This window comes from Bicyclus anynana, chromosome 22 (assembly GCF_947172395.1).
Source record: "Bicyclus anynana chromosome 22, ilBicAnyn1.1, whole genome shotgun sequence".
In the NCBI taxonomy this organism is placed as follows: domain Eukaryota; kingdom Metazoa; phylum Arthropoda; class Insecta; order Lepidoptera; family Nymphalidae; genus Bicyclus; species Bicyclus anynana.
In genome coordinates, this window is record NC_069104.1 from 12,870,728 (window position 1) to 12,886,530 (window position 15,803).

Sequence of the window (15,803 nt, forward strand, 5' to 3'; positions counted from 1 at the left end):
AATAGAGCAGAACAAAACTGATATCATTAAGGAATACTAAAAATAGCTAATTAAAAATTCTGGAAACCCCTGGCAGTAAATAATATTCTAAGTTGACAACTTTTAGGCAAGATATGCTATTCTTTTACATTGAGCTGAAACACATTTATTAAGTCAAGTTTCCTGTACGATTGATGAAAACAAAAATGTTTGGAAGGAATCAGCTTTTATCTTATACAATAAGAGAACATGGTTATGAATTGAGTTTCAGAGCGACTTCAAGTATTTTATTTCAAGTAGTAGTTTAGAAACTACTTCTGTTTTTTTGTGTCTGCATATACTCTACTACTAGTTTCAAAAGCAGTTTCTACTGCAAGAAGACAAAAATTTGGTCTTTTAAAAATCACCTTTACGAAATAAAATTTCATCCTATGAGAAGATGAAATCTGTAAGACGCATAAATTATGACAGCCGAATATACGATTAGCAAACATCCACATAGTCTATTCCATAGATTCTTAAAAAAAAGTTCTATTCGTCTTAGGCATTTAGAAATACATCAATCATACTTCGGAGTACTTAATATATATATTGGGGTTGTCTAGAATAAATCTTAAGCCGCAAATTCCTGCAGCACAGTGAGTTCAGCAACGAGACGTCGACGCTGAGCAGGCTGACGATGCTGCCGCAGCCCGAAGATGACGGCGCCGCCATCCGCTGCCGCGCCGACAACCCCATCCTCCGCGTAGCGTTGGAGGACTCCTTCAAGATGAGCGTCGTTTGTAAGTTCTACTCCAGCACAGCGAGTTCAACATCGTAGGCAACGGCATCATCTGCTGCATTCTCTAGCTGTGTATTCAGAAAATCGTAGAATTTGAACGAAAGTACGAATGACGCTCTCTATAAAAGGCCTGCATAGGTACGCACGCCTTTTATACGCCGAAACTGTCTCGATCAATGAACCAAGATTCTCCCTGTACCAATTCTAAATTAGGGCAAGAATTGGCTATTAAATCATACAGAGAAACCAAATGAAAAGAAAACTTTTCCCCTAAAATGATCAGCTCCTAACAATCACACCTACGAATAAGTCTCCCATTCCCATTTCCAAAAGCGTGGTGCCAATATTTCGAATGAATTCCAATTTGGATTTAGCTTCTGAAAATCTTTGTCTTGTCAACAGAGCCATCAGATATTTGTTACCTGGGGGAACTGAGGCTGTCCCAATACCAATTTCTTTGATCAGATTTAAGAAAACACTTTTATCATGACGACAAAAACTTGATACAAGTCGCGGAAGCGAATATCATCTCTACTGGACGCTTGTTAATGTACTCTCACCACCAGTTGTTTCACAAGCGTTTTTCAGACCATGCGCCTACAATTTGTGAAACCTGTTTCCATCTTCGGTATTTCCTTGAACACGATCTTCATCATCCTCTACAGCCTCAATAGCTGTTTGATGGATTTAAACTCAGTCAAGTCTAACGACACTTAGACTTTTCTCAGTTATCAGGCCCATTATCTTAGATTTCCTATTACGGTTTCTTTTTCATATTGAGAAATAATACAATAAGAAACTTTACTTAAAAAATAATTTGGAAATTTGTTCTGCATATTTCGTACCAAGCGAAGCGACACTTTGTCATATCGTAATCTTAATTCAAACTTACGGTTATGGTCTTAGATTTCCAACCCCATTAAAGATCTGAAAAGGGTAAAGGGTTCTTATCAGCAATAGTCACAATTTGCTACGAACTACAGCGCGTACGTGAGATAGACGCGATAGCTGGACGCACGGACGTCGACGGACGCTATTGGACGTTATCGGACGCAATCATCTTTGCCAATATTCAAACCCTTGTAACAAAACCTTGGGCAATAAACTTGTGACATTCTCTCTTTTAAATTAGTTTTCTAAAAGAAAGGGCATTTTTTTTCTAAAGGCCTCATACATTAATTTTGGGTTAAATAGCAAATTTACATACAAAAATAAGGACAACGAACGTTTTTTTTACTTACTTGTGACCCGTCAACCCGCATTCTATATCCCCTCTCCTATAAGGAGGGAGGCCTGGCCATATAGTGGGCAGTTTAGTAGGTTGATAATGATGATGACAATATTCTACAAATGCGAGTATCTATTAGATTTTAGTGATGGCGTTTTGGCTGCAATTTCTGTAAAAGAAATTTTCTTTAATCATTTACGAATCAACATAAATTTGCAGTTCTGTATAAAAGTATGGGCAAATGACTGCCCAATACTGACTTTAAGTTCCCTATTCGGAGTTATAAACTGCGAACAACTTTGTATAGATGGTTGGAAGTTGGTTTTAGAACAGTTTGGACTGATTTACTTCCTAGATTTATGTAAGGAGAACTATACCTTAAGTTTATTAAGTCAAGACCTATTTCCGCAGACAGGCCCGTGCTGACCATGTCGCTAGGCAGCACGTTGAACCCAAACGACATAAAGGAAGGCGACGATGTCTACTTCGAGTGCAACATCAGAGCGAACCCCAAGGAGCACCGCATCTCATGGTACCATAACGTGAGTGAGTTAATTTTGTTTTACGACTACCCATATTATCAATACATATATAAATAATATTGAAGTACCTGTCTGTGATTACAAGATAACTATGTTTTCTCAAGAGCGTATAGTTATTTACACGATATTAAAACACTCAAGCTTTTTTTAAATTTTTGTCTGTTTGTCTGTATGTCCGGGTTTTTTAGAACGGCTGAACTGAATTATGATACTTTCACTGGAAGATAGAGAAGGTCATTGAGCAACATTCATTTCGCAGAACGCTCATTTTTATCTAAGATAAATCCGTGGTTACCGCGGGATTTGAAAAAACTAAATTTCACGCGAAATTGCAGGCTAGTCTATACTTATCAAGTGGAAGAAATGCAGTTTCTTTAAATTCAAACGAAGCCATTACTTTTTAATAATACACTAACAATGAACCTTGACCCTTCTAGCTTCAAAACAATGTTTTTCTTTTTTTGCAAATTGGCAATCTAAACAAGGATTACTCAGATTTATACAAGGTATAAATAGGAGGTCGTCAACTCTGTTGCACTACTATATGCTTAATTTAATGTAATTACTCTGAAAATAATAATAATAATAATAAAATTTATTTATGTTTGACAGATAAACATGGCGGTTTTTTACATCATGTAGTGATTTTTAAATATTTCATTCCCACAGGATCAGCTCGTAACACAGAACATGTCTTCAGGAGTCTTCATCAGCACCAAGTCGCTGGTGCTGCAGAAGGTGACCAAGAAGGACGGTGGTCTGTACGCTTGCAGGGCTGCCAACCAAATAGGAGAATCTAGTAGCCAAGCTGTATATTTACGAGTTCAATGTAAGTTGTAATCACTTTTCAAGATTGTATCTATACTTCAATACTAATATTATAAAAAGGAAATATTTGTATTTTCGTATGAGACGAATAATCTCAACTACTACTGACTGACTACTCAACTACTGAAGCGATTTCAAATAGTTTTTCACTAATAGAAAGCTACATCATCAGGAAATAACATAGATTAACTAATAGTAGGGGTCCCTCAAGGATCTATACTTGGACCATTTCTTTATCTTATTTATATTAATGTCCTTTAAGTTCGGATTTCCAAATCGATCACGCAGAGAAACTCCAAGCATAAGTCGCACCATTGCCCGCTGAATTACTTTGACAATTCTAATAAACTATTATTAATAATGGTCAATAATAGTTTAACGAGGAAATTTTTAGTCAATATTTTTTAACGTACTAAACTTACTTTCATATCATTTTTACGTTTTATACATTAAACAGATGCGAGAAGATTGTTTCCAATACGGATCTTATAACAAGCAGCATGTCCAACAGTCGCCCCGCTGTGCGCGCAGCTGACGCCGCAGGTGATCGGCGCGCGGCTGGACGAGCCCCTGCGTGTGCGCTGCACCGTCAGCGCGGACCCCGCCGACGTGGCCTTCTACTGGCAGTTCAACAACAGTGGCGAGAGCTTCCAAGTGTCCCCTGCGAGATACGGTCAGTCACTTAACAACCAACCTCCAACAGTCATCAGGACACAGGCCCAGAATACACTAACATCAACCCACCAACGACTTAGTACACCTAAGCTTCGTTCGAATCATGTCCTATGTCCAGCAATGGACGTCCATCAGCTAATAATGATGATGATGAAATTAACAGATAATAAAGAAATCAGATTATGTTAGTCTCTTTAATTTCATTAAATCTCTTCTAAATATAGGCGAATAAGAATTAAGATGATTCCAACCTAATTAGATGCACCCTAAAAATGGTTACCATAGATTGGTCATATAGTACCTACGAGTGGTATGATATAAGTCGCCGTACAGTATTTCGACAGTAGTTTGCTACTTCAGTAGCAGGACGCCCCGTGAAACTGGTCACCATAGATTAGTGTTGTATAAATGTGGTTGGCGATTCGTATACTAAATGGCGCTACTAGTAGTTTGAGATAAAATTGTATCGCGCTAAGATGGTTTTGACCTCTTCAATTATTCATAGTATGCTATGTGCTTTAGACTACACTAGCTACTTCAGCTCTCCCTCCTGGCTTTTCCCATGGTACTTTTACTCCCTGAGTCAATTTCAGTAAGCCAAAGTAATAAAAATTGTTTTTAAAGTCTGTAGTTTTTTTTTCCACCGCTAAAAGCGGAAAAAGTAAATAACCATTTATTCTTCCTATAATTTAATCTACCAAATGTAATCGATCTCAATGACGCTCGAGTAACTGCAAATTTGGCATCCCGGGCTCCCCTACTATAGTATCTTTGCCAGTGGTCACTGTGACAGTAGTTTGCACTAGCAGCAGTGTTAGTATCTGCGCCAGTGACCACTGTGACAGTAGTTTGACAGTAGTTTGCTCCAGCAGCAGTGTCGACGGGCGGCACCTCCAGCGAGCTCCGGTACCGCGCCGCCAGCGAGCGCGACTACGGCGCGCTGCTGTGTCGCGCCACCAACGCTGTGGGGCGACAGAAGAAGCCGTGCGTCTTCCAGATCGTGCCTGCTGGTATGATACCACTTTAGTACAGTTTTTTAAACAGTTTTATTTAGCTGTTCGAAAATCAAAATCAAAATCAAAAATCATTCATTTTAAGTACGCTCAGTTTACAAGCACTTTTGACACGTCAGTTGATTATTTGTAAAGATTCTATCACCGGTTCGGAAGGCAGGTTCTGCTGAGAAGAAACCGGCAAGAAACTCAACAGTTGCTCTTTTTAAGAAATCATACAGTATTATAATTTACAATTGATGATAACATTACAATTTCTTACAGTTTTACTTTTTGTGTGAAGGTGGAAGCTGATCCAATGGCCTCCAAGCGTTTTTATCTTTAAGGAACTCATCAATGTTGTAGTAACCTCGACTAAGTAAATGTTTTTAACACATTGCTAAAAAACATTTACTTAGTCGAGGTTACTATACGTTTTCCAATATCCAGTCTCCATACAAACTTGGGCTCAAATTATACAAATGATACAGAGCTGAAAATTCGCCTTAAAATAAAACAATCAAGGAGAACTAATGAAGCTAATTTTCAAAAATTACTACATTTGATAAATCTGATAAATTACTTGTTACAGGTGGGCAATAATTCATATCCCTTTGACATAAAATTAATGGCATTATCTAACTTGACACATCTAATCAAATTATGTTAATAATTATATTTGATAATAACATCTCATTAATTTATTGACTTTGACATTGACAGCTCGTGTCTTCAAAGATAACTTACAACAACAACAACAACAAGTTAGTCGCTCTACAATTAGGTGGTTGTAGGTGTGAATCTCCCAAAGCCATGAAACACCATGGTAGCCATAATTGGAATGGCAAACTTTCAGCTTTTATAAAATACAAAGGTGTGGCACTCGAGACTCTCGCTCTTTGAAAAGAAGTCAATATTTTGCAGCGTCAAACATACTGGAAAGTAGTAAAGTGTTGTAAACATTTCGAACCTCTTTTGTTTGAAAGTCGGGTAAAACAAGCAATAAACACAGCCGTAAAAGAGTTTTCTCATGGCGTTTTCCGACTTTCCGTTCAACTTTATCGGTCGACGGCAATTTAAATCTTTTTCCTGACTTTTTGGAGTTTTTGAGGAATTTCTTTTTTTAATTGTTATTTTTATTTAAAACATGTGATATTTATGACTTTCGCAAGCTTTAATAAATATATATTGACATTACACTTCTTATATCCATCTCTCAGTAAACGTAGATTGTGTGTTAGCCCCCGTTTGCACGAGCGCTTTTTAACGGATGGAAAAAAAGAGTTCAAATAGAACAAATGCATTAACAAGTATATGTTCACACGTCAGTATTTTAAAAACGCGACGCTTTTATTCGAGCAGTGGTGCATTTTCAATTTTGGGCGTTGGAAATAGACCTTCATTTAATTTCAAACTTTATATAAACGCTTTTTTAACGCCCGTTAAAAAAACCGCACGTGCGAATGGGGGCTTATTTGTAATGAATTTGGGTTCTAACCCAATCTCTGAGAAACTTCAGGAAAAAAGGAGGTGCTAAATAACCTCCTCTATTTTCCAATGAAAGTCTCATTAAACCATTTCAAATATTAGCTTGGACTAACAGACAAACAAATATTTAAAAAAAGTACGTTTGTGTTTTAATAACTTCACCCTTCCACTCGAAAACATTCATGCTCATCATACAAATAAGTTTTCTAGTTGTTGTAATCGAACCTAAAGCCTTGGAGAAAGCAGGGTCTGACCCGACCATTAAAACTCGTAATTTAGATAGATCTAGATCTAGGACACCTGTTGGCTAGGCTGTAACGGGTTTGTAACGTCTGTAACGTCGAGTGTGAAATGTACGGGGCATATTCGTGCCGTTTCGATAACTAAGCAAATAACGAACAGCAGGATGATAGAGGCGCTTGGAGGCCATTGGATCAGCTGGCACCTTCACACAGGAAGTAAAACTATAAGAAATTGTAATGTTGTTATCAATAATTGCAAATTATAATACTGTATCTTTTTTAAAACAGCAACTGTTGAGTTTCTTGCCGGTTCTTCTCAGCAGAACCTGCCTTTCGAACCGGTGGTAGAATATTTACAAATAGTCAACTGACGTTTCAAAAGTGCTTGTAAACTGAGTCTACTTGTAATAAATGAATTTTGAATTGTTTGAATTTCAGGCATACGATTTTAAGATAAAATTATATTTAATTCATTAAGCAGCTTCCATATTGAGTATACAAATAAATATAATGAAGCAACTGTTTGGGATTTCAAAATGTTTCAAGTGCTTATGGTTATTTACACAAAATCAAAACACAACCAAGTTTTTTAAATTAAATTTTCGTTTGTCTATCTCTCTTTGTGTTTGTCCGGGCTAAACTTTGGTACGACTGAATCAATTTCATTGGGATTTTCACTGAAAGATCGAGAAGGGTTATTGAACACCATATAAGCTACTTCTATCCCAGAATTATTCAGGGATGAAAAATATGTTTAAATGTTTTCCGCGGGGTTTGTAAAAAACTGAATTTCATGTAAACTATTGAAGTCTGTCATATAAATTTGTGTTTAAAAAAAACATTTCGCTATATTAAATTTCTTTTATATAAAATACTAATCACGATCAAAAACTTCCAACAGTAATTTGACTTTTCGAGAATGCTTGTAAACATAAGTAAAATAAAACTTAAATTTAACGAATTTCACTGAATAAATTTGAAAATAAACGAAACTATTTCAAAATACAGTGAGAAGCGATTTTGTCTCCAAGTAAAATATGACATCGTTGTTCGATGCAAAATATGCATTAATGCTACATTTGCATTTATGAAAGAAACATTATCCATAATAACAGTGTGGCGACCTACAAAACAGTGCATATTTAAACCTCTTTACCAACGGTCTGTTTAAAAGGTGAAAACAGGAAACACGAATAAAAATACACAACATTCACAAATTGACAAATTTTCTAAAAAATTGTAAAACTCTATTCAATTTCACGTAAAAAGCGTTGTAGCCATGATTTAATTTGGCCCAATCCGGTCAAACGATTGAAAATTTTATTTGAATTTCGAATCTGGAACCGGTTTAAAATATTGGCTGGAGTCCGGAGCGAGGCCGTTAAAAAATAAAATTAATAAAATGGCGGGAAACGTACGCGGGAATTTTCAAAGTGGCGGCTTAAAAGCACGTTTTACATTTTTATATACCTACCCACCTTTGTGCGTACTTTTAATAGCTTTTGTAACTTTACTGCGATGTTTCAAAGCCTTCTAATGGATGAAGTCACAATTTTGTAAAGTCTAAAGTGCTAACCTCCAAAAGGAAAACATGGTATCTGGTAGATATAAGCACTGGTAATACCTTCCCCAGAAGGGCGCGGTTCATAGGTCTCTACAACTATAAAACCTCGTATTTAATCTACACTGTAAAACTTGCACGTCAGTCAAAGGCAAATACATCGTAAGGAAACCTGCATATCTGAGAATTTTCTTAATTCTCTACGTGTGTGAAGTCTGCCGATCTGCATCGGGCCAGCGTGGTGGACTATTGGCCACCCCTCTTATTCCGAGAGGAGTCTCGTGCTCAACAGTGAGCCGAATATGGGTTGATAAAGATGATGAATTGTATCTACATTTAAATTTGTCATCTTGTATAGTTATATGCACATAAATGATTGATTGTTCTCGTTCTCAATACGGGAGTCATATCAGCTGGCCTATTCATTAACTGTGGCTATGTTAGACACCTAATATAGTTAACATAAAATCAATAACAAACGCATTTTTCGAATTCCGTAAAGCCTATTAATAACGATAATCACTGAGACCCCTAGTGAGGGGTCCATCAACATTGCGGTTTTGCAGTGCAGGGTCGCAGTTCCAACACCTCTCTGATCAGAGTTGTCAAATTCAGCCAATTCCGTCTTCCATTTTCATTTTCCCGGGTTTATTTAGATGAGGCCGCCTCGCGCAGAAAGTTTGCGAATCAACTCGCAAACGCGATTTATGGCGCCCGGCTTCAAGAATGTCGTCGTAAAAACTTTTTTTTTTATTTTAATTTCGGCGTCTACTACCTACTGGTTTATGGGCCGAAGTTTAACGAACGAATTATATATAAAGGATATTGTTTTTTTTCTACAAGCTTTGTGTTATGTTCGGAATGTAAAAGACCCCTAATGTTGTAGTATTAACTGTTTTTACAAAGTTAATCATTAGTAATTGGCTTATTTTGACGGTCTATTACATGATCACTACACTACCAGCCCTCCCTCCTTATAGGACAAGGAATGTGGAGCTATGACCCACCATGCCGCTGCAATGCAGGTTGGCGGGCTTAAGATGGTCTTTAAAGAGTTAGGTGAAAGATAATTATGAAAGCGACCATGATTAAATGTGCTCGCGGAGGCATGAGAGTATAACACTACCAACTTCCCAACTCTGGGCTGAGAATTGTAACTGATTTTTTTACTCTTTAAAAATCTTAGAATTACTCAGTATTTCATAGCCCGACTTAAGACGCGAACCCAAGAACTTGTTATCTAAAGCCACAGAGGCCAACGAGGTAGTTAGTGATAAGAGTTTCATCTTTTTTTAAACAAGGATAACTCAAAGTTTTAAAATGGTTAACGGAATTAATTAATCTCATTACACGAATTTATTTTGCACAGAGTGTAAACTTTCTCTTTCTCGCGCTAAAAGTCGACTCGAACGGAATTCAAAAAATGTTAATTAACTTTAAAAACTAAAATCAATATTTAGAGTTAATTAACAGTAAGTTAGCACACGCCGAGCGTTACAACGCGCTAATCAACAGCTATCTCACGGAAGTGGGCACATCAAAGTGCTGTTAATTGCTAATTTATAACTTAATTAAACCGTATGGCGATGTATTTTCTATGCTGTCTCAATGACCCGAGGTTCAAGGGCCTTCCAAAAAAAATATGGTTTTCCATTTAAAATGTCAAAATATTTTATACAATTATAACTTTAAAAAAAAATTATGTTTAAATGTTTAAAATTATACAGAAAATCGGGTTTATTACAACACTTATAACTCAAGAACGGCTGGACCGATTTGGCTGAAAATTAGTGAAAAGGTACGTACGGTTAGTAGCTTAGAACCAGGAGAAGGATATAGGATACTTTGAGTAGGGTTAAAGTAGGGGTCAGGTTGAGTAGGTTATGGTAGGGTAGGTGTATGGTAGTGGTAGGGTAGGAGTAGGGTAAAAGTAGGGTAGGAGTAGGAATAGGAAATGATTCAAAGCGAAGCTTGACCGGGTCCGCTAGTCACACATATATAAAACAAAGTCGCTTTCTCTAAATCCCTATATATGCTTAAATCTTTAAAACTACGCAATGGACTTTGATGTGGTTTTTTTAATAGAGAAAGTAATTAAAGAGGATGGTTTATATGTATAATACAAAGCCGGAGCGGGTCGCTATGTTTTTATATACAACTTTCACAGCTTTTCTGTAGTGTATTTAGTATCAGCATTGCATCCGTGCGAAGCCGAGGCGGGTCGCTAGTTAAAAATAAGTATGTTTTACAGGAGTTCCGTCTTATAAGAAGATTTCATATTCAAGGATTTCTTTCAAAATTGTTTTTTTATTTCAAGGGTACAAATATCACCAAATTAAAAAAAAACAAATCGGATAGCATATCGAGAATCGGAGAGAGTAAAGTTGGTGTAAGTTTTCTCGTTACCCCCTCCTCCCCGAAAAGCGCGGAGTCGTATTTTAAAACGTGGCGGGAATAAGGACGCATCGGGCGACTTTAGAATCATTAATTTTGTCTCAATCTCGCCTTAGCGTAAATATATTAGGAGATGGAACTAAAGTCATAAGCCGCCAGTCGATTGGGTGAGACGATAACGAAATAACGTGTTGATTGGAACTGATCCAAGTTACAATTTTCAAGTGGGAGGGTTTTACTATACTTAATTTATGTATATTATAACCCTTAGGTTTATATATTAGAACGTTTAGGTTTAGGTTGGCTTATAATACATTCTAATTCATATTTATTTAACTGACTCTTAAGTTTGGTTGGTGTAAGGTCCCTTGTCATTACTGTAATAGCAGTAAATCACTGTAAATCTCACTATACACTACAGTTGGTCTCTGAGAAATCGGAAAGATGAAGAATGAAGAATCACTACAGCGGTTTTACCTTTCGCATTTATATATTAAGATGATAAGATTAGTAGTACCTATTTAAAATTCATTGTCAAATTATGACAATTCGAATAAATTAATATTAAAAATATAAATATAGTCTGCTCCGCCGACATACCTTTCTATTGGTGAAAGAGTTTTGAGTTTGACATTTTGAGTTAATTCCTCAGACCATTGGTCAAACGTAAAGCGTCGAAGCTCTAACAATTGACCATAACATATATAACTCTATACGACCGCACCCAACGCCCCGTAGTGGCAAAAAGATAAAACATAGAACCTAATTTCGCAGATTTGTTATACGTTGCTCAAAATTTAGTGACCCGGCTTACAAACAGCGTCGGAGTAAGCACAAACCCACGACAAAATTGTCGCACGCTGCAAAATACTTTATGTTACATTATTTTTACATTATGTACCTATACTGTGATAAGATCTGCCAACCCACATTGGAATAGCATAATAGGTCTATATCCCCTTTCTTATGACAGGGCAGGCCTGGCCAAATAGTGTGCCGTGAAAACAGGTTAATAATGATGATTATGTTTTTTTTATTATTAAATTCAAATAAATTCAATTTTATTTTAGTTTAAAGAAAATTAGACGTAACTTGTATCAAGCATCAAACCTGTGACCTTTTAGATTTTAGATTTGTTACAGTCTCTTAACTGAAGAGTCAATGACGCCAAGGCTGTAGAGCGAAGTTACGAGTTGAATTTCTGTCATCTAGGCTAATGTTGTTGCGTAGATACAGATTTGTAGTCGACGTCGACTTAAATGATTTATACTTTGATAATTGAGTATCTAGAGACTTAAAACAGGCTACCTTCGAAAGCCCACCACAGTCTAAATTCCATAAATGGTTGCTGTAAGCGACGCAATTGTATATTTTATTTGTAGATGTTTTAATAAAATAAACGGGCCGGGCAAACAATGGAACATATAACGTTCAATAGTAACTGTCAGTATTGACAGATGTTTGAATACATGCAGCTCGTTACGAATTATCCAACTGTCAACATCCCTTCCAACGATATACGTCCCGAAGAGCTCATTTTCGCCGAATATTTCTATTGTTTCGTCCGTTACAGTTGCCGTAGAGTCCTTATCATGAAAGAAGTCCCGCGGTTAAAACCTGATCTAAAATTGACAGCGCCTTACACAAATGACAATATTAAACTTAAGATAATGGTGATAATAATTATTCGAAAACTTAAAATTAAAATTACGAGGGTTCCAAACGCTCCTTAGTCCGAGAAGAGCCCACAACAAACTCAGCCAGGTTTATTCTTTTTTAGTTTATCACTAAACAATAATATTGTCGTAAGTTGTGACAACATAATGACTAACGACATGTCGCATGCGTACGCACACTCGCACACATGACCATAAATTGTAAAACGTGCGATTTAGTCCGCCATTTTGAAAATTCTCGCGCACATTGCTCCGGCTATTTTATTAGTTTTATTTTATAACGGTTAGCGTCCGGCACATATTTTAACTGGCCCGGATGCCGATTTTAAATGAAACTTTAAATTCGTTTAACCAATAACGATTGTCAAATTAAATCATTGTAAAAGTGGCGACTGACATGTACGAATTGATAACTCACTTGAGTTTAATTGTCGACTCAAATAAAATTCATTTATTTCTAGTAAAATTCTATATAGAACAAGCCTATGGTAACAAAATATTTTATGATGGGTGAAATTAATGATATTAATAAAATACATTTAACCGGTTGGCAGTCTAGCTACCTTTGAAACCTATAACCTCCTAAAGCCACAGATCAAACTCCATGATTCATCATAATCAACCCATATTCGGCTCACTGCTAAGCTAGAGTCTCTTCTCAGAATGAGGGGGGAAAGAAAATTCTTTGGTATGCAGGTTTCCTCAAGATGTTTTTCCTTCACCATTTGAGACACTCGATATTAATAAAATATCTATATATAAATATAAATCTCGAAATAAATAAAATACATTGTATGCATATATTATTTACCTATGGTAGGAGCATCGGCTGACTTTTTAGCCTGTCCAGTACAAGTTTCGAAAACTTTCGAAAAACCACAGGGTATAAGGCTATTAAAATTATTAATTAGTTACACCCCTTTATAACTCTAAAACAGCAGATAGATTCTTAATGATAAAAACGAGTACAGATTGAGTAAATTCTGAAATAGTAAATAGTATATATATAGGAAAATAAAACAGTAGAACAAAGTAACATTTACTTATTTGAGAAGTTAAGTCGCTTGTCTCTAAAATCTACATTCCTTGTAGGCCTTCATGGCGATAAAATAATCAATACTGCTTTCTCATAAAAATGTTTACACTCCTGCAAAGAATTCCTCGAATTACAACCCGGAACGACGTAAAACGAAAATGTCCTTTCTTCCCCAATTTTTAAAGGATTAGGGAGGAGTGTTGATCCTATTAACAATGTCCTCCCGATCGAGTTTCGGCCACGGTGGCTAATCTCATCTTGAGATAACATCTCTGTGAAAGGGAATACCTTTCTTATTATCATAACAGAAATATCGTGAGTTCGAATAATTTAGGTTTTTGGTTGGTCAATTTAGGAATCAAAGTTTCTAATTTAGAAGGAAATACGTAGTTCGAAGAGTTCGGGTCCCAACTCCCCTTCCGAAAGCGCAGTGTTGATCGACCCCCCACTAGGTGGACTGAGGACATCAAGTGGATTGTAGGGAGCCGCTGAATGCTGGCAGCTCGGTACTGTGTTGTTTTGGAGTCCATGCAAGAGGCCTATGTCTAGCAATGAAAGTCCACCGGCTGTTAATGATGAAAAAGAATGATAGTCGCTAACTGTGGACAAGAAGGCTCATCAGGACGTGGACTCATGAGGTGATGGAGCGAGCTTTGCTCCGAGTGTCTGACGATCGAATCAGTACCTGATGAGAAGATACTGTCATAGGCAACTAACGTGTCGCTCCCAGGAAAGCCATAACGGTGGTAAAGACTTTCCGTTTGCAGGGAACTACTGGATGCAGGCAATAATGGGGCTTTTTATAACTAGCTGCCACAGCATCTAAAAGAAGTACTGTCATACGATTTTGCGTACGTTTGGAAAGCGTTTATCTCCAATTGAATAAACTGGCATCTTTTCCAATTTATCCTGCCACCATCTTTGATTGCATCTTGACATCAGTTGTGTTATATCATCCAGTGTACTTCTTTCCTTAAGCGCGTCCATCTCCGCCAAGGAACTGCACGGCCAAGAAGACAAGCAAGAACAACGAAGCCTACCTCACGGTGCGCTGCGTGGCTGGATATGACGGTGGGCTCAACCAGCACTTCACCCTGGAGACTGTGGGGGACACGGGCAGGATCCTGGAGAACAGTACAGCCAGCAAAACTGGTGAGACATACTGCTCGTGTGGATTAATTTAACACCTGGCTCGAATGATTTTCGTGCTGTTCGTTTGGTTGTGTTTGGTAGCTAGGTGTCAAGTTAATGCGCACGAGTTATATTTTTATTCGATACTAGCGGACGCCGGCAACTACGTCCGCGTTAAAATCAATGTAAACTTTCCCCCTTTTCCAATTATATTTTTGATAATAAGTAATCCACGTAGGTATAATTTTATAAACATATTATAACACAAAACATGAACGATTTATATTAAAGAAATTTCAACCCGTTTATAGGTAAAATTCTGAAAAATCTCGAATTATAATATTATTAGGATTATTTTAATTAATATCACAGAGACACGGAAAAAAATGTTTGCTTTAGTATTGATTATGCTCTCCAAATAATTTTCAAAATATCTTCCATATACCGAGTTTGACATGTTACTGTTTTATTAGAAGTATAGAAGTTAACCGATTAACCGCAACGAAAAAGTTGCATCAACTTTCATCAGAATCCTTCATAGAAAGGGGAGCTTACGAAAGCAATTATACAGGGCTGTAAGACTATGCTTTTATCTGCTTGGTTATATCCACCCTGATAGCCTAGTAGATATCTACCTTCGATTAGGAGGGCGTAGGTTCGAACCCGGTCCGAGGGAATGCACATACAACTTGTCAGTTACATGCGTTTTAAGAAATTAAAAACATGTCTCGCGAAAAAACATCGTGAGGAAACATACCTGAGGATTTTGTTAATTATCTACATGTGTGAAGTCTGCCAATCCGCATTTTGGGCCAGAGTATTAGCCTAACCCCAGACATTTTAAGAGGAAACTCTTACTCAACAATGATCCGAATAATGACGATGGCTTACTTAAAGTTTCTCTTCCAGATCTGACAGTATGGCTCAACGTGAGCTGGTCGGAGCTGGAGGCCATGCCTGACGATGAGGTGCTGACGGTGACGGCGCGGAACAGCAAGGGAGTTTCTGACCCTGTCCTCATCAGGGATCTAGTCTACAAGGACGCTGCCAAGCATATAGGTACACTAGCATACACAGTTTCACTCCATGTAACATCGTTACAAGAATTATGTACAAGAAAAAGTCTCAAAACTATCAAATAATTAATTGTATCTTTAAAAACAAGGGTCTGCATATTTCAAAAAAGGCTCTGCAGAAATTGCGCAATCCGATTCTGAACTATTTTTTTTTTAATTCGTAAAAGTTACCTT

At 37.1% G+C, this 15,803-nt stretch overlaps 1 protein-coding gene across 1 annotated transcript in view; it reads left to right on the forward strand.

Moving 5' to 3' along the window:
* LOC112049667 (hemicentin-2-like) overlaps positions 1 to 15,803 on the forward strand; it is a 172,016-nt gene that overhangs the window by 146,272 nt on the left and 9,941 nt on the right. Inside the window, exons 8-14 of the mRNA XM_024087653.2 lie at positions 614 to 761; positions 2,400 to 2,530; positions 3,200 to 3,359; positions 3,870 to 4,031; positions 4,906 to 5,043; positions 14,401 to 14,574; positions 15,463 to 15,612. Of these exons, the coding sequence (XP_023943421.1) occupies positions 614 to 761; positions 2,400 to 2,530; positions 3,200 to 3,359; positions 3,870 to 4,031; positions 4,906 to 5,043; positions 14,401 to 14,574; positions 15,463 to 15,612 (1,063 nt within the window). The remainder of the gene's footprint in view (positions 1 to 613; positions 762 to 2,399; positions 2,531 to 3,199; positions 3,360 to 3,869; positions 4,032 to 4,905; positions 5,044 to 14,400; positions 14,575 to 15,462; positions 15,613 to 15,803) is intronic.